The sequence below is a fragment of the Onychomys torridus genome, chromosome 4, assembly GCF_903995425.1.
Source record: "Onychomys torridus chromosome 4, mOncTor1.1, whole genome shotgun sequence".
In the NCBI taxonomy this organism is placed as follows: Eukaryota; Metazoa; Chordata; class Mammalia; order Rodentia; family Cricetidae; genus Onychomys; species Onychomys torridus.
The window spans coordinates 19,225,810-19,250,781 of NC_050446.1; the positions used below are offsets into that span (position 1 = coordinate 19,225,810).

Below are 24,972 nucleotides of genomic sequence, written 5' to 3' on the forward strand. Positions count from 1 at the left end.
CTTATTGGAGAAAGGCTCTATGATGATAGTGAGGATGTTCACTGATCTGATTACTGGGGTAAGCCATTTCAGGCATCCTCTCCACTATTGCTAGTAGTCTAAGCTGGACTCAACCTTATGAATTCCTGAGAACTTCTCTAGCACCCAGTTTCTTCCTATCCCAATGGTGTCTCCCTCTACCAAGGTATCTCTTTCATTGCTCTCCCACTCCATCCCTGTTCCATCTTGACTTTCTGTCCCCTTATATTCTCATCACCCATCCTCTACTCTCCATTGCTCACCCCTCATTCTCAGTTTACTCATGGAGATCTCATCTATTTCTTCTTCCCAGGGTGATCATCCTTCTTTTGGTCCTTCTTGTTAGCTAGCTTCTCTGGAGCTGTGGGTTATAGTCTTGTTATCCTTTGCTTTACATCTAGTATCCACTTATGAGTGAGTACATACCATGCTTGTCCTTCTGAGTTTGGGTTACCTCACTCAGGATGATATTTTCTAGTTCCATCCATTTGCCTGAAAATTTCATGATTTTTTTAACTGCTGAGTAGTACCACATTTTCTTTATCCATTCTTTGTTTGAGGGGCATCTAGGCTGTTTCTAGGTTCTGGCTACTTGAATAATTCTGCTACGAATATAGTTGAACATGTATCTTTGTGATATGATTGAGCATTCCTTGAGTATATGCCCAAGAGTGGTATCTCTGGGTCTTGAGGAAGACTGATTCCCAATTTTCTGAGACATCTCCATACTGATTTCAAAAGTGGCTGTACAAATTTGCACTCCCACCAAGAGTGGAGGAGTGTTTCCTTAACAACATCCTCTTCAACATTAGCTGTTTTCAGTGTTTTTGCTCTTAGCCTTTATTAAATGCTAAGCATTCCACTGTTGTTAGTAATATATATCCCTAGAGTTTTAATGAAGAGGTGTTTCTGCAAAACAGAGCCTCTTTCATGCCTCATTTTGTCACAGATTTTACAACATATAGTTCCTGCAATGTGCTAGGTACTCCATTAGCTCAAATAAATATTTCTCAAACCAAAGCTATTAACATAGTCTAACTAATATCTCCATTATATTTTGGTCCACCATCTCCTACTCACCATGGTTTACAATAGCACATATTTTTCTTTCTTACCTTTTGGTTTCATTTTTTATTTCTTTTTAATTTATTTTTTAATCTATTTTACATATTAATCACAATTTCCCTTCCTTCTTCTCACCCTATTTTCTCTCTCTACCTCCTTTCTACCCTACCCCACCCACTCCTCAGAAAGGGTAAAGCCTCCCATAGGAGTCAACAAAGCATGGCATACCAAGTTGAGGTAAGACAAAGTCCCCCTACCCCCTGCATCAAGGCTGAGCAAGGTATACCAGCATAGGTAGTAGGTTCCAGGAAGTCCTACTACTAGGGGACCAAACTATACAACTGTTACCCACATTCAGAGGGCTAGGTTTGTCCCATGCAGTCCCCTTAGCAGCCAATCTAGAGTCCATGAGCTCCCACCAGCTTGGGTCAGCTGTCTCTGTAACACATTTTTTGAATATAGAGATAACACATCCACTCTCAGCTTAAATTTTCCTAAGCTGGTCCACAGTCTTCCATCTTCTCACATGCATTTTGAAACATGTTTCTCCTTCCCATTACATTCAGGCACAGCAATTTTCTTCCTTTTTCTCAGATATGTCCTTCTCTTATTCTCATCTAGGTCACAAATGTACCTTTCCTAAAATCAAGCTTGCTCTGTATTAATCCCTCTCTACAGTCCCACTTGCTCTTTTATGCTTCATCATTTTAAGTTTGGAGTCAAGAAAGGATTGAATCCAAGCTATGCCTTGATAGCTATATACCCAGCATTTCTTCCTCAGATAAACTTACAAATGTCATCTTCTTGATGAGACTTTCATAGACTAGTCATTGCTGATATTAATGTATTTTTTTATAGTTACATGAATTGGTTGATATTCTTATGCCTCTCAGACATATTAGAATATTTGTACCTCCTTGCTCTATTGCCTCCCACTAGGCAGGGTAGGGAGCATCTGCTGATGCTGCTGGTGTTGCTTGTAGTTGGAGTTTTCTCCAGTCCTGCTTGGACCTGCAACAGCTCAGACCCAAGTAATCACACAGAGCTTTTATATTACTTATAAACTGTATGGCCATGGCAGGCTTCTTGCTATCAAGTTCTTATATCTTAAATTGACCGTTTCAATTAATCTATAAGTTGCCATGTGGCTTGTGGCTTACCAGTACTTTACATCTTGCTTCTTATTGTGGTAGCGGCTGGCAGCATCTCCTGACTCAGCCTTCTACTTCCCAGCATTCTCCTCTCTGCTTATCCCATCTATTCTATACTTCCTACCTAGCTACTGCCCAATCAGTGTTTTATTTATCAATCAATCAGAGCAACACATTCACAGCATGCAGAAAGACATCCTCAGCAGCAGTAGCAGCAGAGCTGTTGCTCATCCTACTGTTGCAAAGGAGATGGGGGGCACAGGGATGCAGGGTTTCCCATGGCCTGAAAATAATGTAGTTATGCCTGGGGTACCAGCAGGGTGGCTAGCACTGAAGGTAAGGTGGTGTTCAGCATCCTAGGGCTGCTATAGCTAATGCTCCCTGAACATACTACCCAATTCCATGATCACCCTGACTCTGAGCAACAACAAGGCATCCAAGATGAAGAATGATTAATTTTCTGGATTAAACTGCAAAAGACTTCCATGGTCCATCCTGCCTCAGAGGCCATATTGATGACCAGGGCTGCCACTATAATCCATTTTGATGTCCATGATGCCACTGGGAGGTTGTTGATGTCTCAGATCCATGCTGCAGCTAGAACACATGTTGATGTCCATGATCCATGCTGTCATGAGAAGCCATGTTGACATCCATCTTCTATACTGCTGCTTGCCATTTGGATATCTGTGGTCCATGCTGCTTTTGGGAACCATGTGGAAGTTCATAAGCCATGCTGCCAGGTGCTGCTATGGACAAGGAAGCTCTTTTTTTCAGTGGTATAGATTATTGCAGAATCGTAACTGAGAATGAGAGACATTGAAGGCTTCTGTGACAACCCCCCTGCCCCATGCACACTAAAAAGAAAGAAAGAAACAATACAGATAAGAAGCTATTGAAGAAAGTCCTAAAAAATGTGATGGATGCTGAAACTCTTTACAGTTGATAGCACCTGGCAGTAAGGTGGGGAAGTATAGGAGGAGCACAGCCATTTAGCCTGATAAAATCGTAGCTGCCCTGTTCTGTGTAATGCACATGGGCATGAGTGCCAGCTATTTCCCTCTGAGTCAAGTTGGAGTCTGCTGCTGCACCTGGTGATTGGTGATTCAGGACCATCAGAATGTTGGGGGCCAATGAGAAAAGGCCAATGAGAGTCTCAGGGCTGCCAATGGGAAATTGGGAGGGAGGGTATATAGGTCTGCCCTATGTCTTCAATAAACAAGTCCGCTGCTTGCTTCTCACCTGACTCCCTGTGTCTGTTCCATTCTCATCGCCTCCCCTAAAGGGTACCCAGATAGAGCAACCAGTAACAGGGAAGGATTAAGTTTTCTCTGAGGAACTGGCCACTGGGATTTGATCATGCGCCATTGAGGGCGACAGAATTGGGCTTGGTGAGTTTTATTAGTTTCTTTTTGTTTGTTTGTTTGTTTTCTTGTGAGACCACAAGGGTAGAAGCATGGACCTGGAAGGAATGGGAAGCGAGTGTGATTGCGGTACAATGTATGAAATTCCCAAATAATTAATAAAAATATTATTTTGAAAAAAAGTAAATTTGCACCTATGAATGATATGAAAACTTCCATATAGCATGAATCTTAAAAACGTCTTATTAATAAAATCAAACCTGAGCCAGGTTTGAGGTGAATGCTGGAAGATCAGAGACATAGAATAAGCCACAGTTTCCTCACCTCACCAGTTCCTCAGCTGGTTTTGTTTCCTAAGACTGCAAGCTTCTGAGTCCTTATCCAAATGAATCTTAGCTGAACTGTGCTGCTCCAAAGCCTAAAAGCTTAACCAGCCAAAGGCTGCTAGTTCCTGGTCTTCACGCCTTATATATCTTTCTCTTTCTCCCCTCACTCCCTGGGATTAAAGGCGTGAGTCACCATGCCTGGCTGTTTCTAATGTGGTCTTGAACTCCCAGAGATCCACCTAGCTCTGCCTCCTGAGTGCTGGGATTAAAGGCGTGCACTACCACTGCCTATCCTCATGTTTAATATTGTGGCCGTCCTGTTCTCTGACCTCAGATGAGTTTATTTCGGGGAACACACAATATTCTGGGGAACACAATACCACCACACTTCCATAGATTTTTCACTTTGGCTAAAATTTTCCCCTACATGGGGTTTTGAATGAGAATGGCTCCAAGAAATGTAAATGTTGGCACACTTGTTTCTTAGCTGGTGGAACTGCTTGGGAAGGATTAGGAGGTGTGGCCTTTTTGGAGGATTTGTGTTACTGGTGTAGGGTTTGAAACTTCAAAAGGCCCATGTCATTCCCAGTTATTGCTCTCTGACTTGTGGTTGTAGATCAAGTTGTAAGCTCTCAGTTATTGCTCCAGTGCCAAGGCTGCCTTTCTGCTGCCATGCTCCCTGTTGTGATGGTCATCAACTCTAACCCACTGAAGCTATAAGCCACAAATTAACTCTTGCTTTTATAAGTTATAAGTTGACACCTTAGTCATAGTGTCATATCACAGCAATAGAAAAGTAAACACCTTACCTTACCACATTCACTTTATTGTGACACACAGATGCACTCACACTGAAACTATTTTCTAACATAGTACATAAATATTTGGAATGTTCTAAAAATGTTATTCTGTGTTGAAGCATGGGTAAACCAGTATTTTATCAACTTTAGCATATTTATGGGTGAAATGAAGAATAATATTTTAAATCAGTTACCTCCAACTATAAAATATTTTTCAATGAGTGTATCTGCATGAGTTAATCCAAAGTGGAGCTGCAACAGCATTAACTATCACACCTAATAAATGACAACAATTCTTCCTTTGTTGGATCCAGGAGTGATTTTACTGTATATTATCAACTATCCTGAACAGACATTGATTCTATGCAACCAGTGCGCTATTTAATAGTGTAGTAGATACAAGCTACTGGTAATTGCACAGATGTTAATTTGGTTACAAATATTTTTTGTTTTAATTATTTTTCAGATCTAATTGTCTGTCATTCCTTTATAATGACAGACTGCACAGTTTTAAAACACTTTTGTATCTGCATAATCTTTTTTTAATTGAAAATAGATTTATTTTTTACAATATATTATGATTATGGTTTCCCCTCTCCCATCCTGAAGATGTTTTAAAAGGCATTATTAGCAGATCCTCTATTTTATGACTTATATTAGAGATGTGAAGTTAAAAATAGCTTCAATAAAGATGATAATGATTCAAAGAATAGATTACTATAAGAAAAAAGAAAAAGAGACTTTTAGTGGGTAAAACATATTTCTCATCTAATCAGAATGCTTTAGACTAGATTCAAATCTACTCAGTTTGATTCTAGATCACATGCTTTTAACTCTGACCAGATATCTATATTAGATGATACCCAATAACCATGTCAATAAAACCTAAGCTGTATCTATTAAAATGCAAAGTGTGAAAGTGCTGCAAGAAGTAATTACTAGAAGATGGCCCTGGAGATTAGAGTTTAAGGGAGAAGTCTAAAACAGAAGTCTAAAACAGAAGATGGCATGGTAGAAGTTATCATCTGTTAGGTAAGGAATGTTAATTCTCCCATCTGGGTGTGCTATTCTGTATTGCAGCAATTGAGACTAAAGATAAATGTCTGACTCAGCGCTCTATTCTAATAGAAGTTTCCCGACAGCTTTTATTTATTATGAATGATGTGTGTTAAAACAGGATTGTTCTCCAAGAGCTAGGCAGGGAAGCACTATTTTCTGTTGAAAATAGTTTTACAAAGAAAATGAGTCAGTTACTTGTAGGAAAACATACAGTGTGATAATGAACTATCACCATATTCAGTCATCAATAAATTTTAAAATCACAAACTACAAAATTATAGAAAATGTTTACAGCCTAGACCATGAGAATTGAAAAGGACTGAGTAGAAATGATTATAATAGTAACTTACAGTGATTGACAATAATCACAACATGTTGTACTGCTTTGGATGGTAGCTTTATTTGGTGAATATGGTAATCAGGCTCATGTAACTCATGACAGTCATTTTTTTGAGGCAAAAATTGTCCGCTTGAGAACATCAAGACATTTGACCCTCCAAAATTCACATCCCCCAAATTGGAAAAGTGTTTTTTTTTCATGCACAAGTGAAAAAACTAGCCCCTGTTTTTTGATGACATTGTAGCTCTCTCATTAGTCTGTGTTATGTAACAGTCACTTGATTCCCCTCATACTGTTCCCATTGTCAGCCAGGCCTCACACTGAGCCTGTGCTATGTGGGGAAAAAACAGTGATGGGCCATTGACCCTCTCAGTGTTGAAAGCCGTTTCCTTCTGTCAAACTGTGACCTCAATGGTAAGAAAAGGCACAGGGAATGAATCTCCATTCTACTCCATAAGAAATGGTAATGTTTACACACCTCCTTCTCACAGTCCTTATAAGCTACTTTGTGTTTGAGACTGAGAGCTTACTAATGTGGCCTAAGGAGGCCAAGGTAAATAGAGCACCACCATTAAAATTACAAAAAGAAATGGAAGAAAAAATGTCATACATTATGTACTTATGGAAACTACTCAAACACTCTCAAGTTGTGTCTCTGTGGCCATAAAAAGCTAATGGTTCCTCCTAAGGGGCCCAGGTTTCCATTTAGGGCATAAGATGTACAGGAAAGAGATTTGGGTTAACTGGTAATTCATAGCATGGTAGTTAGTTATATAGTAAATGCAGAAGAAATGTGTTTATGAAATTTGATTCTGAGAAAGGTTATGGGATTCTTGGATATTAGCACAATGCAGAAAACATGCATTTATTTGGAAGAAAGTCCTCAGCTTCCTGACTGATCCACATTATAGTCACATGGTCACTCACGATAGGCAATTTTCTTCTCCTCTCTTTAAACAGTATAAACTTTTATGTAGGGCTTTTAAGTTTACAGAAAATTTAGCAGAAAATAGCTTTCCAGAGTGTGCCCTAACGGCTTCATTCAGAGCTTCACCTGTCAATAACAGCTCACATTAGTTCACATTACAGTTAACGAATCTAGATCAGTGCATTACTAGGAACTTAAGCCTGTAGTTTGCATTAAGACTCATTGTATGCTATGCAGTTCTACAGGATTTGACAAAAGTATAGTTTTTTGTTTTCTTCTGTACAAATGGATCTCAGCTGAACTGCTGCTAAAAGCCTAAAAGTGTAACAGCCTAAAAGCTTAACAGGGTCATTTCAGTGGTATCACTTCACCTTACCCCCCCATACTTTACCTGCTTATTCATAATTCCTCCATAGTACCATGTACTGATAACCACCAATCTTTTCCAAAATGGCATGTAATTTTTTCTCATAAAATTTTGGCCACAAATTGTACAGTATTTCCTAAAGATCTTCACAGAGCTTAGATGAAATTGTAAGTGTTCCCTGCTAAGGAATACAATTAGAATGTGCACTTCAAGTCCCCTTTCCCTTAGGGCCACTATTTAGTCCTATAGATTAAATTCCCAACCACATTAATTTCAATTCCACATGCTCAGGATGACTCACTGTGAGAATAATATGGTAAATAATAATGTGTTCCATACAATCAGCTTCACCATAACGTAGTTCACAGAGCACACATCAGATCACTGTGTTCTTCATGAAAAACACTCAGTTTTACTTAGCAAGGAAAGAGGTGGAGCAGGACGCCTCATGAGGTGTTGTGGTATAATGCTGCCTAGAATGACGTGTCTATACTTTTATAATGCAGGCTCTAAGAACACTCTCTTGATAAATGTGTAATATAATGCTCTTCCAATTGAATTGTAATTTGACTACTTCCTGGAAAATGCCTCTAATCAGATATGCCACCCAAGTTCTGTGAATTACAAGAGTTTAAGGCGAGGGACCTAGAACCTTTAAAGAGTATTTTGGGAAAACATGATTTTGGTTTTAATTATGTCATTCTTTTGCTTGCATTATATTGTAAAGTAGTTGTATAATCTATGAATATGCATTATTACTTATCGTAATTAATTTTAATGAAGTAAAGTTATAATTATTTTTGAAAAGAAATATTAAATAAAATTATAGATAAAATAAAACATAGTGATTTTATAAAAATAAATATAGCCTAAAATCTAAGACATGAGTTGGAAGTTTTCTGTGTTACAAACCTTTTTGCTTGGGTCCAGCTTATCTGTAGGATGAATTTTAAAGGGTCTTATTAATAAAAAACACGGGAGCCAGATATTCAGGTAAATGCTGAAAGATCAGAGAAACAGAACAAGACACAGGCAACCTCACCTTGCCAGTCCCTTAACTAATATTTCCTCAAACTGGAAGTCTCTGAGTCCTGATCCAAATGGATTTCAGCTGAACTGCTGCTAAAAGCCTAAAAGTGTAACAGCCTAAAAGCTTAACAAGACTTTTAGTTCCTGGTCCTTGTGCCTTATATACCTTTCTACTTCCTGCTATCACTTCCTGGGATTAAAGACCTGTGTCTTTCCCAAGCAAGACGTGAGATCTCAAGTCCTGGGATTAAAGGTGTGTGCCACCATGCCTGGCTTCTGTGTCTGTCTAGTGGCTGTTCTGTTCTCTGACCCCAGATAAGTTTATTAGGGTGCACAATATATTGGGGAACACAATATCACCACACTTATCTTTGAATAATATGAGCATAGGAAGATTTTAAGAGGAAAATGATATAAATAAGACAGACTTTATATCACATGGTCCCATTTATGTCTAGAATTTTCTTTATCTTCAACTTTTCAAAGGCTGCATGTTCAAGATTGAGACATCACTAGAGAGCTCCAAAGTATCATCTCCTGTGGATTTAAACTCAGGGTTTGTCTTTAAATTTTGTATGTTAAAAAACTGGCATCCATTCAGTTTCAATAATAGTTTTGTTGAGGTGAATATCACCTTTGCCACAGTTATTGATGTAGTAACCACTGCCATCTTTGTCTTCATCATCATCACTGCTATTGCCATACTTATCTAGTACCTGCAGGCTTCCCATAAAAGGCATCAACATATCCATCAGGAAGAATGCAATGTAATCTCAAGCACTTCACATTCCACGGCAAATAGTCTCATGATATCAGTCCCATACATTTCTCTTCTGTTTTCGCTGAAGTGGTCTGAGCTTTATTTTTCCAATTATTTTTTTCCTAATAGAAAATTCTGTGTATTCAGATATCTATTTATAAGTTGTCCTTATTCTTCACCATCACCAAGGTCTGCATGATTCAGGAGAAACCGATTCCACCTTCAGATCTACAAACAAATTCTGACGAATCCAAATTGAAAACAGTATAAGGCCACAAGCCTAGGTTATAAAAATCTTCATTTACTTAAACATTTAAAGTTGAAATGACAAAGAAAGACAATCTATGACACATGTAGAGCCCAGGAGTAGAACACTGGCTCCCTCCATCAAGGGAATATAGCTTATCACAAAATAAAAAGAACATCACAGAGAAGGATAAAAGCAGAAGAACATAAGACAAGGGAAAACTTGGACAAAAGTGAATATAACCAGTGACTGGTTTCTGTCCAGCTTCCCAAGAAGGATATGTGTAGCAGGAATATTAACAGGTCTTATTAATAAAATCAAACCTGAGGCCAGTTATTGGGGTGAATGCTGGAAAATCAGAGAGACAGAACAAGTCGCAGCTACTGTAACTCGCCAGTTCCTCAGCTGGTCTTACTTCCTCAGATGGGAAGCTTTTGAGTCCTTATCCACATAAACCTCAGCTGAACTGTGCTGCTCCAAAGCCTAAAAGCTTAACCAGCCAAATGCTTCTAGTTTCTGGTCTTCAAGCCTTATATATCTTTCTACTTTCTGCTGTCACTCCCTGGGATTAAAGGCTGGATTCTGGGATTAAAGGCATGTGACACCATGTCTGGCTGTTTCTAATGTGGCCTGGAACTCAGAGATCCAGAGGTATTTCTGTCTCTGGAATACTAGGATTAAAGGCGTGTGTTACCACTGCCTATCCTTATGTTTAATATTATGGCTGTCCTGTTCTCTGATTGCAGATAAGTTTATTTTGGGGAACACACAATATTTCAGGCAACACAATACTACCACAGATATGTATGTCTTACTTTCCTTAGTGTAAATCCAACAAGTTGGTTGTAGACATGGCCTGACCAATAACCACTGTATCTTCCTATTTTTATACAATAAAGGAGAATATTTTGTTAAAATTTCTGTTTTATACAGAGTGGGAGAGAATAGTGGTCCTGCAATTTGACCTAACAGGAGAGTATTTAACATATGGGAAGATATAAATGTGTAAATCTAGGATCCAGAATGTAGGATTCCAATGGACAAGTATATACTATAAACCCTTGTTCTCATTTCCATTAATTGTGTCGTAAGGATCAAGCAATTGCTTATCACAATGCTAGGTTTCCTTGATTCCCTAATACATAGCAAAGTTAGTGTGTACTGTGTGAATTACATACTTATTTTAATTAATTAAAATAATAAGTAAATTATTTCATGTGCATAAATTTGGAATGCTGAACCAATTCAAACTATAAGACAACAAATAATTTTAAGATAAAACTAAAAATATTGTTTTCATAAATATATGAATCAGACACCATCCCAATTTAGAGGTTCTATGGTCACTGTTAGGTTTCAGACCCTTCTTCATATGGGGTCCAGCTTGAAATCATAAGATAAGCTGACTTAATTGCAGAAAAATGTTAACTTTGCTTTCTGAAAAATCATTTAGTTATTTTTGGATCTAACTGGAATATTTTGGTATAGTTACTCTTTAACTTAAGTACAATTTTTTATTTCACTTGGTTACAAAGACATTTAAATGGATGTTTCCTGTCCTGATTGGCCATTCCCAAATACCCAGCAGCTGCTTCCCAAATTACCACCCAGAGGCTTATATTAAATATGAATGCTAGGCTGGCAGCTCAAGCTTGTTACTAGCTAACTCTTACATTTAATTTAACTCATAATTCTTATCTATGTTTAGCCACATGGCTTGGTACCTTTTCTCACTATGGCATTCTCATCTTGCTTCTGTGATTTGCCATCTCCCTGACTCTGCCCTTCCTCTTCCCAGAATTCTACTAGTCTTGCTCTCCAGCTCAATCTCTTCCTGCCCAGGTATGAGCCAATCAGCAAATGAGAGTAATACATATTCACAGCATACAGAAGGCTTATGCCACAGGAAAGACACTTATCTCACTAATAAAAGATACTGATAACCAACTAACATCAACATTTGCCTTTTTTCTTACATGAAAAAATAATCTTGAGTCAAAACAACTTTTCCAGATGTTACTTTAACCCTAAAGTGGGGTTAATTTTTACATAGTCAAACTACCAAAAGTCTGGCTCCAGTTAAAGCAGTTTCATTCAATAGTCTGGAAGTTTCAGCAGTCCAGCAGCACAAAACAGAACTCAGAATAAAAGCTGAAAGCTGATTTCACTTCTTCTTTTATTGACTGAACTATACAACCTGATAAAAACCTAAGTTGATTTTATATATTAAAATGTGGTAATGTGCAGGCAGAAGGTATCAGAGAGTTATTGTATTGTTTTTTCCTTGCCTTGTGTTATTTTATAAACTAAGATTCTCTTGAGTTTTGAAATTTTCATCTTTCACCTAAACTATTATTGACCTGAATAATTAAAAGAAAAAAAAAAGAAGAAAACACTGTCTAGTATTATGAAATCATTCAAAAATTTGTGGAAATTATATCTCAAAGTTCTCATAATACCTGGTATGCTATAAATAACATTTCTGTAGTCCTGGTTTTACAAGAATGCTGTGTAACTTCTCTTGATGCTCTCACCACACCTAGGCACCATGTGAGCTGCAGTGTACTGCAGTATGTGCCATGCACTGCAACAGCAAGCCTGCTGCCTTCTACCCAATTCCTGTGTTACAGAGCTCCCAGCAAGAAACAACTAGAGCACATTTTCCACTGTTTGAAGCTATAAACAAATCTTTTCTACTATTAGTAAATATTCTTTTAGAATGTAATCTATTTTATGACACAGAGCAAAAAAGCTTTCAGACCACTTGACAATAATTTTATAAGGAAAACAAAATGTATTTATCATTACCGAGTATTTGGAAATATTCAGTTTCCCCATATCAGTGAATCAATCAGAAATAGTAAACACTAATATCACTTTCATAAAATGTTTTTAAACACAAAAATAAGGATAATGCATATGTTATCGGCATGATAACACCCAGCATCTCAGTGTCACATTACATACTAAAGGCACACATATATCTTAAAAATAGAAGATAATATTCCCAGAAAGCAATTATAGGATTCTGACTAAAAGGAAATAGAATAAAGAATTGAAACAAAACCACAGTTGCTCACTTTTCAAACATGCTGGGCTAAGTAAAGGAAGGCTGCTCAATTCCTGAAAGCCCCATACAGAGATGAAGTCCTTGGGATGGAAGTCAGAGCAGATGAATTTATCTCTTAACCACTTTCCATGCCATGCTTGTCGGACCCCTTCTCATTTCCATGTGACTAGCCTCCATCTGCTAACAGCAAAACCCAACCAACCCATTTAGGTGGACAGGCATAACAATTCTGACCAAAATGAAAGGGGAAATTCTGGTCAGAGGCTTCTTCTAACCCAGGGAACAAGAACAGTGTCTCACAGCCAGAGGAGTGTTAGTGTGAGAAGAACTTGGCCAGTCTCAGGGCACAGGTGTGAGGAACCTATTTATTTAACAATTTGAACTAAGTTCCTAAGTAACCAGCCCTGGGGCTGCCTGAGATCCATAACTTTAAGTAAGGTAATAAATCTCTTCTTAAGCTATTGCTGTTATTTTTCTGATGCTTTCCCTTTCTGAGTGGCATCATAAATCAGCCTGGGAATTCAGAAGCATTCCCAGGAGGCTATGCCAACACTGAATAGGGTTAATTGAAACAGAATTGTGAAACTAGTAACTTAGAAACAAGCTTAACAGATCTTTAAAACTTACACTGTGAAGACAGAAAGAATCAATAGCAATGTAGCAAGCAAGAATGGGGACTTTCTTAACTCTTCCATGAAGTCAACTTTATTATTTATATTTAATTTAAGAGAATTACATCACTTCCTCATTCCTACTACTCCCTCCGACCCTTCCCATGTGCTTCCTAATCTCAAGTTGATATTCTCTTTCTCTTTATTACTGGTAAATATATGTGTATGTATATGAACTTTATATTTATACATATACATACAGACAGAGAGATAGACAGCCTACTGAAACTATTTCTGCTGTTTGTGTGTATGTGCTTTTAGGAACTTTTTCATGATGATACATTTGGGAATGGTGTGAGATGAAGAAGAGGATATTTATACCAGCTGGGGTTCCATTTTCAGCCAAGGTGGTAGGGCAGGAGAACTTCCTTAAATCACCTGCATGTTCCTAAGCTCATCACAATGTAACAGAAGCACTGCAGCAGCATGCAGAGAGTAAGGCAAAGCTGCAACCACCCACCCGTTGAAGAACAGGGTAGACTTGTAAAGTGGTTAAATCTTCACAAGACTGATGATGAAATTATCATTTGTATACAAAATAGCACTATAAATAACCATCATCTGATGTGTCAGTTAGCTGAGGGCTTCTGCTCTCATTGTCCAGAAACTATGAGTTGGTCAGGTCTCCAGCAGCAGACCTCAGTTCTCAGGTCCCTTAGTGTTCTTAGCTTAGGTCTGAGATCTTTGTCTCTGAGGATTTGATAGCTTCTGGAACCTTGACAGCATCAAGGCCCATGGATTTTCTTCTGTGTATCTTTCACAGAGGTTCTCTCTCATATTTTCATGTTTATATCGGTCTTCTTCTTGCCCCTTCTGCTCTCTATGTGGCTGCTGCTCAGAGGACAGCCATGGCTGTCATGACTCCAAACCTGTCTCTGTTAGCACAGCGCAGGAAAGGAATCACCCACTAGGTTGTCCTAAGGGCTGCCAAGGTCACTCAGGCATAGACACATCTTCCTATGGAGAAGATCTCAACATAAGAATGGGATGTGAGCCAACAGCATGACATGCTAGGTTCAGGTCTGCACTGGGTGGATCAGAGCTTGCCAGTTCTTCAGCTCCAAATCAGCACTGCCCCTCTACTTCAGCAGCAAGTGTAGTTACAGTGGGTCCAGCTCCAGGGCTTGGGTTTTTTGAGGTGTGAAGTTCCCTGCCCCTAACACCAGGAGTGATCTTCAGGTGTCATATTAAGACACTGTATACCTAGCACCTGCATTATGAATCTCATGGAGCCTCAAGAGTGACCTTCAGTTGTCAAGTCTCAACCAACAGCTTTGCCAACCATCAAGCTACAAGACCCCTATGTAGAACGTTGGCTGCCAGGTCATATCCAGAGTCCTCACTGCTATTGTCCAATTCTCTACTGTATTCTATTGTCCAGCAAGATCACATACTACTGAGAGTAGTCATGGAAAGACCACTGGGGAGGTAACACAGAGTTTTTCCCAAGAGACTCATTTACTGAGCTAAGTAGCCTGCTTCTATAGTCTTAAGAAAGACTATGCAGGTTTATCAAAGCCAGTTCTTTAGCCCACGGTAGCTAGGGATATTTGTGGTTTGAAGCAATTGGATCCTTGGTCTTGTATAGGTTACGGTAGTTCCAGTACATGGGGAGTGGGGTGGAGGATGGTTGTGGCTGTTTAGTGGGAAGTGCTGCTCCTGTGGCGTGGGTGGAAGCAGTTCATCAAGGCTAATGGCTGCAACATCTGTCAAAGAAACTGACAAACCTCTTGGCCAGTGCTGAACCTTCAGAGAGCAGTGTAGTCAGCTGAAGTCTTCACATAGCTATTTCAAAGCTACCATGGTGTGTTCAAGGCAGCTGGTGCTGGCTCAGGCACAGTCTGTAGGTGAACTGGCTTTCAGACTTGGAGTTCTTTTGCTCCAGACACCTCAGGCAGCAAGAGTGAATTCTCAGAGCTACTAATTAGGGAGTCACTCATGTCTGTGCTTATTTGCAGGAAGACGAACATCAGAAGCAATGGTAGCAATGTAAGCTAAGCATTAGCACCAACAATCACTTTCTCGGTGCTTGGAGGAGGTCCCTCCAGTCTCCCCCCACACCATGTGTCTCAATTGAACTTGTGAACAGCAAGCTTAGTCAGAATCAGTGTGAAGAATGAAACACACACACTTTCATGTTCTTGGGAAGTTACGCATTCAGTCAGCAACTCCAGAAATGAAATTTGAATATCAGAATGGCAGGGAATCTTTCCTGGGTTCCAAAGTAGTCTTGCCTGAGATGGGTAATGCTGATGCCTAGTTAATTCTCCATGAACCTAATTGCAAAAGGGAGCATTAGATTCATCTGGGGAGGTAAAGAAAGGAATCATGGTAGCTAGGAAAATGTATAGATACTTAAATAGTTTAAAGCTATGTTAAAAAAAAAATCCAAATTGAGTGACACCAATAGGAATTTGTCATGATAGAAAAACATTGGCAATATTTTTGACACAATGAACAAAACTTTCAAGCCTAGGAATGTTATTAATTTACAAGGAGTATTAGAAGTGGGTAAATGCTCCACTGATATTGTCCATTCAACAGGTGGATACAGAGCTCAGCCCATCTGAGTTGTGTTCTGATGTATAACATCTAACATTTTCCAACAGTACAATTATCACCCCACTTATAATTTTACCAACTGATTGTTCATTAAACATTTTTTAAAGAAATTCTAAGTTGTAGATATTTAGGACCGAAGTTACAACAGATCAACACATGAATTATAGAGAGCAATTTTTGAAAAAATATCAATATACTTCCATTTTAATCTGAAATGTGTGTTTTGCTTTTTGTTTTTTTTTTTTTCAGTTTTGAAAGTTCTTATATTATTTTGAAAATAATCAGCACCTTTAAATGCTTTTCTCTTGTTAATATCACTTCAGGTTTTGGTTTGAGAGTGAGAGAAAACAATGGCATGCAATTGGGTGTATGGAGAGCTGGGAAGATCTTGGGCTTATTGAGGGAGGGGGAAGTGATTAGAATATATTGTATAAAAAATTGTTCCCAATAAAATAGGAAAATAGTGAAACAGAATTATTTTTTCTTCTAAAACAGCACTAGAAAGACATTACCAAAATTTTTGTATCCTGTGTAAGATTTCATAGCTTAATAAAACTTTAAAAAAGAACTTATGAGTATAGCAATACATGAGGGTATTTCCTCCCCTCCATTCTCATACCCACAGCTGGTCTGCAATTCTCCTCCAATACGATATACCAGTTTGTGTTCGTTCCTAAGAGATATCTCATTTGCCTTATATTCCTCAATACCTATTGTAAATAAATGTAGTACACATGAAATAAGTTCTTTGAGGAGACTGGTCACTAGAAAGAGAATCTGCTGAAAATGAAACATGGTCTATAATGGGGGTAAGATATAGTTCTTAACTGTTAAACAAGCAGAATCTTGTGGAAACCTGCAAAACTGGCTGTTTTTAATGTTGGTCTCACCATGACCTTCTGTGCCACCCTCCAACATTAATGACTCCTCAGCAATAATTTATAGATGCCTTTCAAGGAGATATTGTAAGGGAATGTTGCTGAAAAATGAAAGGAAAGCCTTGAGAAGTATCTCTGAAAAATAGCCTGAAATAATAAATTGAAGTAAATAATTAAAAATTGAAGACAATATACAAACATCATTAGAAACATCTCTTTGGCATATTTTTGTTGAGATTGGCTCCAGGCATAATGAGAGTCCACAAAACATGAGTCTTCTGTATCCAAACCTTAACTAACTAAGAACAGCAGAGAATTAAATTTGAAAGATAACCATGCTAATCTTGGAACAGCCATGGCGTGCAAACAGAAAAGGAGAGGGAGAAGAGTTAAAAGAGGTAGTCCTTCTATATAGCTTCTGGGACATAAGGACATTTTGATTGTGTTCCAAGCCTCCTAAGTTTAGGACACAAGAGACTGGTCAGATGACTGATGTAGTCTCATATTTCTGAACAAATAGAACATACTGAGGCACAGACACATATTCCTGCACAATCAGAAAAAAGGGAAATGTTACAAGGTGGTGCACACCTTTAATCCCAGCACTTGGGAGGGTCTCTGTGAGTATGACTCCAGCCTGGACAACAGAGCCAGTTCCAGGAGAGGCTCCAAAGCTACAGGGAAACCCTGTATTGAAAAATTAAAACAAAAAGGGGGACATGATAATAGCATAAAATTGGCCTATTCATAGCTCAGGTATAGATATTATCTCCAGAGCAAGTCCTAGGGTGGATGGAAGAGGAATCCCCTCCCATTTTTCCAAGCTTCACTGCACGCTCAGTCAAAAGGCTATTCACACATAGGAGGAGCTGAGCTGAAGTGTTCACCGGCAAACTGTACTGTATCTACTCCCACACTATGAGAATAGTTCTTGCTTTGATATCTGTGATCATTAGTGAAAACGGAGCTAGAGCCAAACCACAGAAAACATTTCAGAGCACCTACTGTGACAAATGAAATAGCAAAATTACATTTAAGCAGTTACAGAGTCCCAAGGAACCCATCAGAGAATGTGTGCAAACAGTGTGGGGCTTTCTACTCCTAATTCTGTTGACAAAATGACAAAATATGGCTCTTTCTCATAATGACAGGGAGAAATAAGTTGCCTGCAAACATAAAGCATACTGTTTCTGAGAATGAAAATCAACATTCACACGTGTGACGTCTCAGTTGGCAGCTTTATCGGAAAGAGTCACAGCATCTTTGTTTTTAAGAAAGGCAAAGGATGTAGTGACTAGAAAGGACAAATTCAGCAGTCTCACCTCTCAACATTTAGATAGACAAGACTATAGGAAGGCCAATTTGCCATTCAGTTAGCTCCATCAGAGAAAAGCTTGCAAGCACATACATTTCTAAAAAAGGATGCCAAGAGGATGCCGTGAGCACATTTGTAAATCTCCACTTCTTTCTTACTGCCCTTCTCCAACCACCCAAACGGATCAGTTTAAATACAACTTCTTTTACTAATGCCTTTTTGAGGCATCGCTGCACTCAAGGAACCATCTGCTGTAAACACAAATAGAGCCTCATTCAAGAATTATGTTCCCCAGCCTTCCTAGCAAAGTCCTTACGTGCAAGCTGTTCTTGTCAAAATCAGAACCATTGTGATGATGCATCTTAATATTCAATCAGACTTTAAGTAAAGAGTGACAAAAGTCCACATATGGATGGCAGCTGTTTCTTCAGTAAATATTTTCCCCTTTATTGAATGGAGGCTTATGGCAGTTTAGGATAAGTTCCATAAGACATTTCAGCCGAACTGCCTGAGGACTATTGAATTGACAGTGAGAATAAAATCCCAGTGTTCAATCTGCTACAATTTACATATTCAAAAACAACAGTCCTTTCATAAAGCAGCACTCCATGCCATGGCTTTCTCAGTCTCCTCTGCCAACACTGACTGATGAACAGGTGAATTTGGGAACTCTGTGCATCCTTGTTTTTAGCCCTTCTAAGTATACTGCCATTGTAAAAAAAAAAAAAAAAGCATGCTTTTTCTGTGTAGATTTTTCTCAATATATAAACAAAGTTTATAGTAATTTAAACATTTGTGATCATAATTTGACAAGCTGTATTTTTTTAAGATTATTCTAAAAGAAAGAGTCTTATAAGAACTGTTTTTAAACCAAAAAGAAAAAAAAAAGAAGCACAAATTAAAAATGAATTCTGTTGAGTTCATTCATCAAATAATATAATTAGGCTAAAACATCAATATTTACAGGAAAAATAGTCTGAACTAACAAAGATATCCTTAACGTTGGAGTACCCTTGAATATACATTACATTTTGTTTATAAAAACCTAAATGCTATGCTGACTCAAGTAGATTAACAGTGTTTCTCTGAAGAAACATTTGTGCAAGTTGCTAACTCAAAGGTTCCCTGATGAGCATCAAAATGAACTTGACACTCCGCTGAAGTTCTTTGGAGACCACAAGCAATTTTCAGGCAAAGGGAAGAGTGTTGGTGTCTCAGGCAAGGTCTGCGGTATCACATCTTGTTAAAGCACAGATAATCACCAAATTTCAAATGTTGACTTTTAGCCTGTTTCTCTTCCTGCAATGCTAGCGCTAAAATCAGTGCATTTTTAAAAAAATAATGTTAATGTCTTATTTCCTACAAAAACCACGTGTTAGACTTGATCACATTTCATGGGATTTTTCTAAACCTGGCACGCTGAAGGCGATGTTCTTACCCTGCAATGGGATCTGCTGCTATGGCTTTCGGATTGTGAAGCTCCAATTCAATCAGTGTGACACACACAGAGCCATTGTAATTACAAACAAAGATCCGGTCACTGATGTGGTCCACGAAGTAGAGATTTCTGGTAAGCCAGTCAATTGCCATTTGTTCCACATCTGAAAAACACATATGCAGAATAACTCAGTCACAGACACAAACTTCTTAATCATAGCCAGAATATACAAGTCTGCCCAAGCCATGCCAGAGGAGAACTAAAACATAGGATTTCTGTTAGTTTGTTTTGTTTTTGTTTTTATTTCTGTTTTGTTTTTAAATATATAAAAAAAAAGCAAAGAAAATTTTCAACAATGTGAAAATAAGTGACTGTAATATGTAAAATAATGTCTACTCCATGGCTATCTCTTTGCTGTGTAAAGACTAAAGACTGAAGTTGAGTTAGAAAAAAGAAAGTTCCTATTCTTAGAATGTAGGTATTAGCATTGTAACATTTCTTCTCCATTTGCCAAAATATCTCATTTCATCCAATGAACATAAGAGGTTCAATAATAAAGCTAATTTGTAATAATAGGAGAATATCTTTTGTGAATGTTTATTCTCAGTCATCTGTAAAAAAAAAGGAAGAGGGTCTTGGAAATTCAAGGGAAGAAAGATAAAAATCAGGTGGTATAAAGAGGAAAAGGGGAACCAGGGAACATGAAGAAGTAAATGCACAGGGTGTGGGAGGATAGGGTAGGAAAGAATACAGGATGGAATTAACTGCTATTAATGCCCATTGAAAATGCTGTTGGAAGATTGTCTACTGTGGAAGCAATCTAATATATATATACACACATACACACACACACACACATCTAAAATGGAGCTGCCCTATAATAGGAAGAAAACGGTACTCTCAAATCAATAGGCTATTAAATACAAAGCCTAGTTCCAAGTATGGGTTACCTATTTTTGACCTATTGGATAATAGGGTCCCATTATCCTTCCAAACATTATAGGTATTGACATATCAATTGATTACCCATCAGATGATGAAAAGACCCTACTTCCAAAGACACCATCTATTTGAATGATAGAACTTGGAGACATCAAGCTCTTACCAATCTGGATAGTTTTCATAGTGCTGAAAGGTTTTATGCACACAACTGAGAGAGAAAACACTCAGCAGTTTTCCTTGTCTATGAATGCTGTTAGATAAAATAATGACTGGTCTGTCAATAGAGGACCTCTGGTACAATAGTAGAATGAATATTATGGGAGTAAACACGTTTTGTCATACTTAAAGCCAACATATAAGACAAACATCATGCCTGGTTCTATGACTTAGACTAGAAACCTAGTGGGTAACAAGGTCACAGGCAGTAGAAGATAACCTAATCCTGTAATTTTGCTGAATAGACTTATCAGTAGACTGTTACCTACATTCTTATCTTCATATCCATAAGTTCTATCTTTATATAAGATCTCTCAAGTCTCATGAGAAAAAAATTTTTTTTTCAGTAGATTATTTGAATAAAATTTTCACCACAGGCTCATAGAGAAAGGCACATTAGGAAGTGTGGCCTTGTTGGAGTAGGTCTGGTCTTGCTGAAAGAAGTGTTTCACTGGGGATGGGCTTTGAGGTTTCAGGTGTTCATGCCAGGCCCGGTGTCATTCTCTCCTTGCCCTCTTGCCCTAGCCTTGCCAGCACATTTATTCCCTCACTAGCATTGGAGCCTACTTCTTCAGGATTCCAGTGTATACAGAAGACCAGCTGAGACATCCAGCCTCCTGGGACTGAGCAACTCCTAGATTCTAGGACTTTCTGTTCACAGTGAGCGAGCAAGTGAGTGATCGAGAGAGAGAGAGAGAGAGAGAGAGAGAGAGAGAGAGAGAGAGAGAGAGAGATATGTTCCATAAGGTCTGTGACTCTAGAGAACCCTGCCTAACACAGTAGTGATTAATACAGACAACCACATCTGGTCAACAGTACAGAGTATAAGATGTGTAGTGTTCTGCTCTAAAATGGCCATCTAATTTATTCCCCATTCCTTCAAGGCTAAGAGATCATTGCCAAAGAGGGCAGAACAATTTTTTTGAGTCAGTGAATTGACATCTGCAGCAAATTCGCAAATTCGTTCATGCTGAGCATGACATAGCCACTGAGCAATGAATTCACAGAACCTGTGAGTCCATGCACAAGACCTGTACAAGATCAATACAGCTCCAAACCCAGCATGGATGGGTCAGGCACTGATGAAGACCCCACCTAGTCTGAGGGTCTGTTGGAATCTTATGGCTCATTTGTTAGGCATCTCAGTTTCTTTGTGGGTGGTACTATACCCAAAAGCATACAGGGAGCACTAAGTGGACTCATAGGTTTGAAAAAAACAGACTACATCAGAGAAAAAAGGGATAAGAGAGATAGTGGAGAAATTGGGCAGGGTATTGGTTTGATCAAGACACATTATATGGATGTATAGAATTCTCAAACAATAAAAACTAAAAAACAATAAAAAAATGTAGAAACAATAGGAAAAGAAAGCTTTATGATATCTTTACCTACATAAAAGGACCTAAAATTTTTAAATAAAACCAGGGAGGGGTGGCAGATTCCTTCAATGGCATGCTTAGGCACTGAAGAAAAAAAGAAAGAAAAGAAAAGGCTTAAGAATTCTTATTCTTCATATTCCAATACCATGTTGTACAATGAGGATGGAACTATTTCATACCTGCTATATTTAATAAAGAGGCCACCATCTTTTTCAAATGTTAGCTTTTATTTCTTGGACAATGAATAATCAGTATATTGTATTTTAGCTAAATCATTTCAAATTCAAATAACTGATTGCTAATGGATAGAATGGATAAAGCAGCCATATAAAAGTGTATGTGTTTTCTTTGAGCACTTTTTATTTTATGGTTCAATAGCTATTACACTGTAGCTAATAGTGTAGTTTTATATAGTAGTGTAAATCTGCAGTATATTATTTGTAGTTATAGGAAAAATAATCTCAATGATATACTGTAACATTATGAGATATTAAGTGCTTACATCTATTCCACAATTCTCTAGTTAATATTTTTTAATATTAGTAAAAATGAATTAAATTAAAAATGAGCTGGAGATGTTGCTCAATTGGTACAATATTTACCTTTTAAAATGCAAAAGGCTCTGGGTTCAGTCTCCAGCATCATGTCATCCAGGCATGATGGTACATGTCTGTAATCATAGTACTGGGAAGATAGTAGCAGGAGAATGAGAAGTTCAAGGTCATCCACAGTTATATAGCAAGTTTGAGGCCTTCTTTGCTACATGAGACACTGTGTAATTTCCCTCAAACTGTAAAAGCCCCAATAACTAAAAGTACTTATGGGTACCACTGCTTTTAGACTACTAGTATTGCTCTGGCTCCTTCAATAATGCCATAAATGAATCATGTACCCATTTTCAGTCTTGGTTTCTATGCTTTTAATTTTTGAATATTACTGTACCCTACCTATGCTTCAGAAACACGACAAGGCCCCAGTGATAATTGATAATATTATAGTTATAATGAAATCCTAGGAATACTTTATTTTTATGTGTACATATTCTTCTATGGTACAAGGCAATTTATATATTAAACAAGAAAGAAAATTAACAATTGACAATAAAATAGAGTTGAAGTAACATGTTGTAATAAAATTTAGGAGAATGTGGTCTCTGTCTCTGTTAAATTATCTTATGGTACTCTCTTGATTCATGTTGACCACAGGAACCTATACCTATGGATAGTAAAACAATAGCTAGGAAGGAGCTAGTATACATTTCAATACCCCCCCTTAATATTTATCTGTGATTAATTGACTAAAGGATGCCGTATGGCTCAGAATGAACTGCCCCAGAATAGGACACTGTGATGGCCAATCTTGGCTGTCAACTCGGTACACCTGGGAAGAGGAAGCCTTGGTTGAAGAATTGCCTCTATCAAATTGACCTTCAGGTACATCTGTGACACCTGTTGATTGCTAAGTGATTTAGAACCCATTGTGGAGTTACCAATCCTGAGCAGTCGGTTTGGGTCTGTATAAGAAATGCAGCTGAACATGAATCTAGGACCAAGCCAGTAAGCGGGCTTTCTCTTTGGTACTTATTTCTGCTCCTGTTTAATGTCCTGCTATGGCTTTACTCAAGGATGAACTGTGGATTCCACTTCCAGCTCCTGTCTTGAGTTCCTGAGTTGACTTCTCACAGTGGCAGACAGCAAGCTGGAAGTCAAATCAGTCTTTCCTGATCAAGTTGCTCTGGGTAATGGTATTTCATCACAGCAGCAGAAAAGTAAACCCAGAAAGCCACCCCTGCAGTTTTGATATTTAAAGCTGAAGGAATCTGAGGAACAAGAGTGCTCTCTGACACACACCAATTGAGGCAGGTCAGAAGACCTTCAAGTGAGAGGTGCAATCTATATTTCCTGTGGAAAAGATTATTAGACTGTACTAATTACTAAGGTTCTTGCACTTTATTATCCTTAGTGCACAAACATGCCCATCACAACTTCATATGACTTCCTTCCCCCATCAATCTAGTATGAAAATACTCATGTCTTTAGTTCCTGTAGCAGCTTCTCTGTCATTTAAATGCATTTGTGTACTTTTTTCTGTGAGTCTCTTTTGTTGATCACATTTGCATATGTCTACACTTGAGAAAGTTAGCCACATAAAGGAATTTTTTTTCCTTTGTTGACTTAAGTTCCCAGAAAAAAATATTGTACTTATATCACACATTCTACCAAGATGACTAACTGATTAGAATAGCAATGATTGTGAGTGTTGGAATATCGCAAGTCCAGAGCCAAATTATCTTTGGTTGTCTCAGCTTTTATGTAGTCATTTATTACCAATCTTTGATTTTATTAATGTCCATGTAACTGTTAGATAAATCTTTTTGGATGAACACATTCATAGTATCAAAAGCTATGACAGCTAGTTAGCAGCAGAAGCTGAAGCCTGTGGTAGAGATTTCCCCATTTTGCTGCAATCCAAGTGCTGGTTGTCTGGTTGTTTTCAGCAATATATTTGGAAAGTGTCCTTTTTTGTTTGTTTGTTTGTTTGTTTTTCGAGACAGGGTTTCTCTGTGTAGTTTTGTCCCTTTCCTGGAACTTTGTAAGCCAGGCTGGCCTCAAACTCACAGAGATCTGCCTGGCTCTGCCTCCCAAGTGCTGGGATTATAAAGGCGTGAGGCACCACCGCCTGACTTTTTTGTTTGTTTGTTTGTTTGTTTGTTTGTTTTTTGTTTGTTTGTTTATTTTGTTTTGTTTTTTGTTTAAACTATACTTGCTCTGCTACAAAAAAACCCAACAGGACAGAAAGATAAGTGCATTGTAATGTGGTATTTGGGATAATTTGGATTTTTGTTCCTGGGATATGTGTTGGCATTCAGGCATGCTTAGTCTGCCCCTTGGGTACCTGGCCAGATGCATCATTCCTGTGTGTATGTGCTCTCCAGTACACTTTGGTTTGCTCAGGGCTCTCACAACACCATGCGCTCATTCTTACGTGGTCTCTGTGCACATGCGCTGAGCCCCCTTTAAATGGCCGGGCCCTGCCCTCCTTCTCTC

General features: G+C 38.2%; 1 protein-coding gene across 7 annotated transcripts in view; it reads right to left on the reverse strand.

Moving 5' to 3' along the window:
- The window catches only part of Lrp1b (LDL receptor related protein 1B), a 1,919,409-nt gene that overhangs the window by 961,465 nt on the left and 932,972 nt on the right, over window positions 1–24,972 (reverse strand). For all 7 annotated transcript variants that reach the window (XM_036183000.1, XM_036183003.1, XM_036182999.1 and 4 more), the window contains exon 7: window positions 19,389–19,551. In XM_036183000.1, coding sequence (XP_036038893.1) covers window positions 19,389–19,551 — 163 coding nt within the window. The remainder of the gene's footprint in view (window positions 1–19,388; window positions 19,552–24,972) is intronic.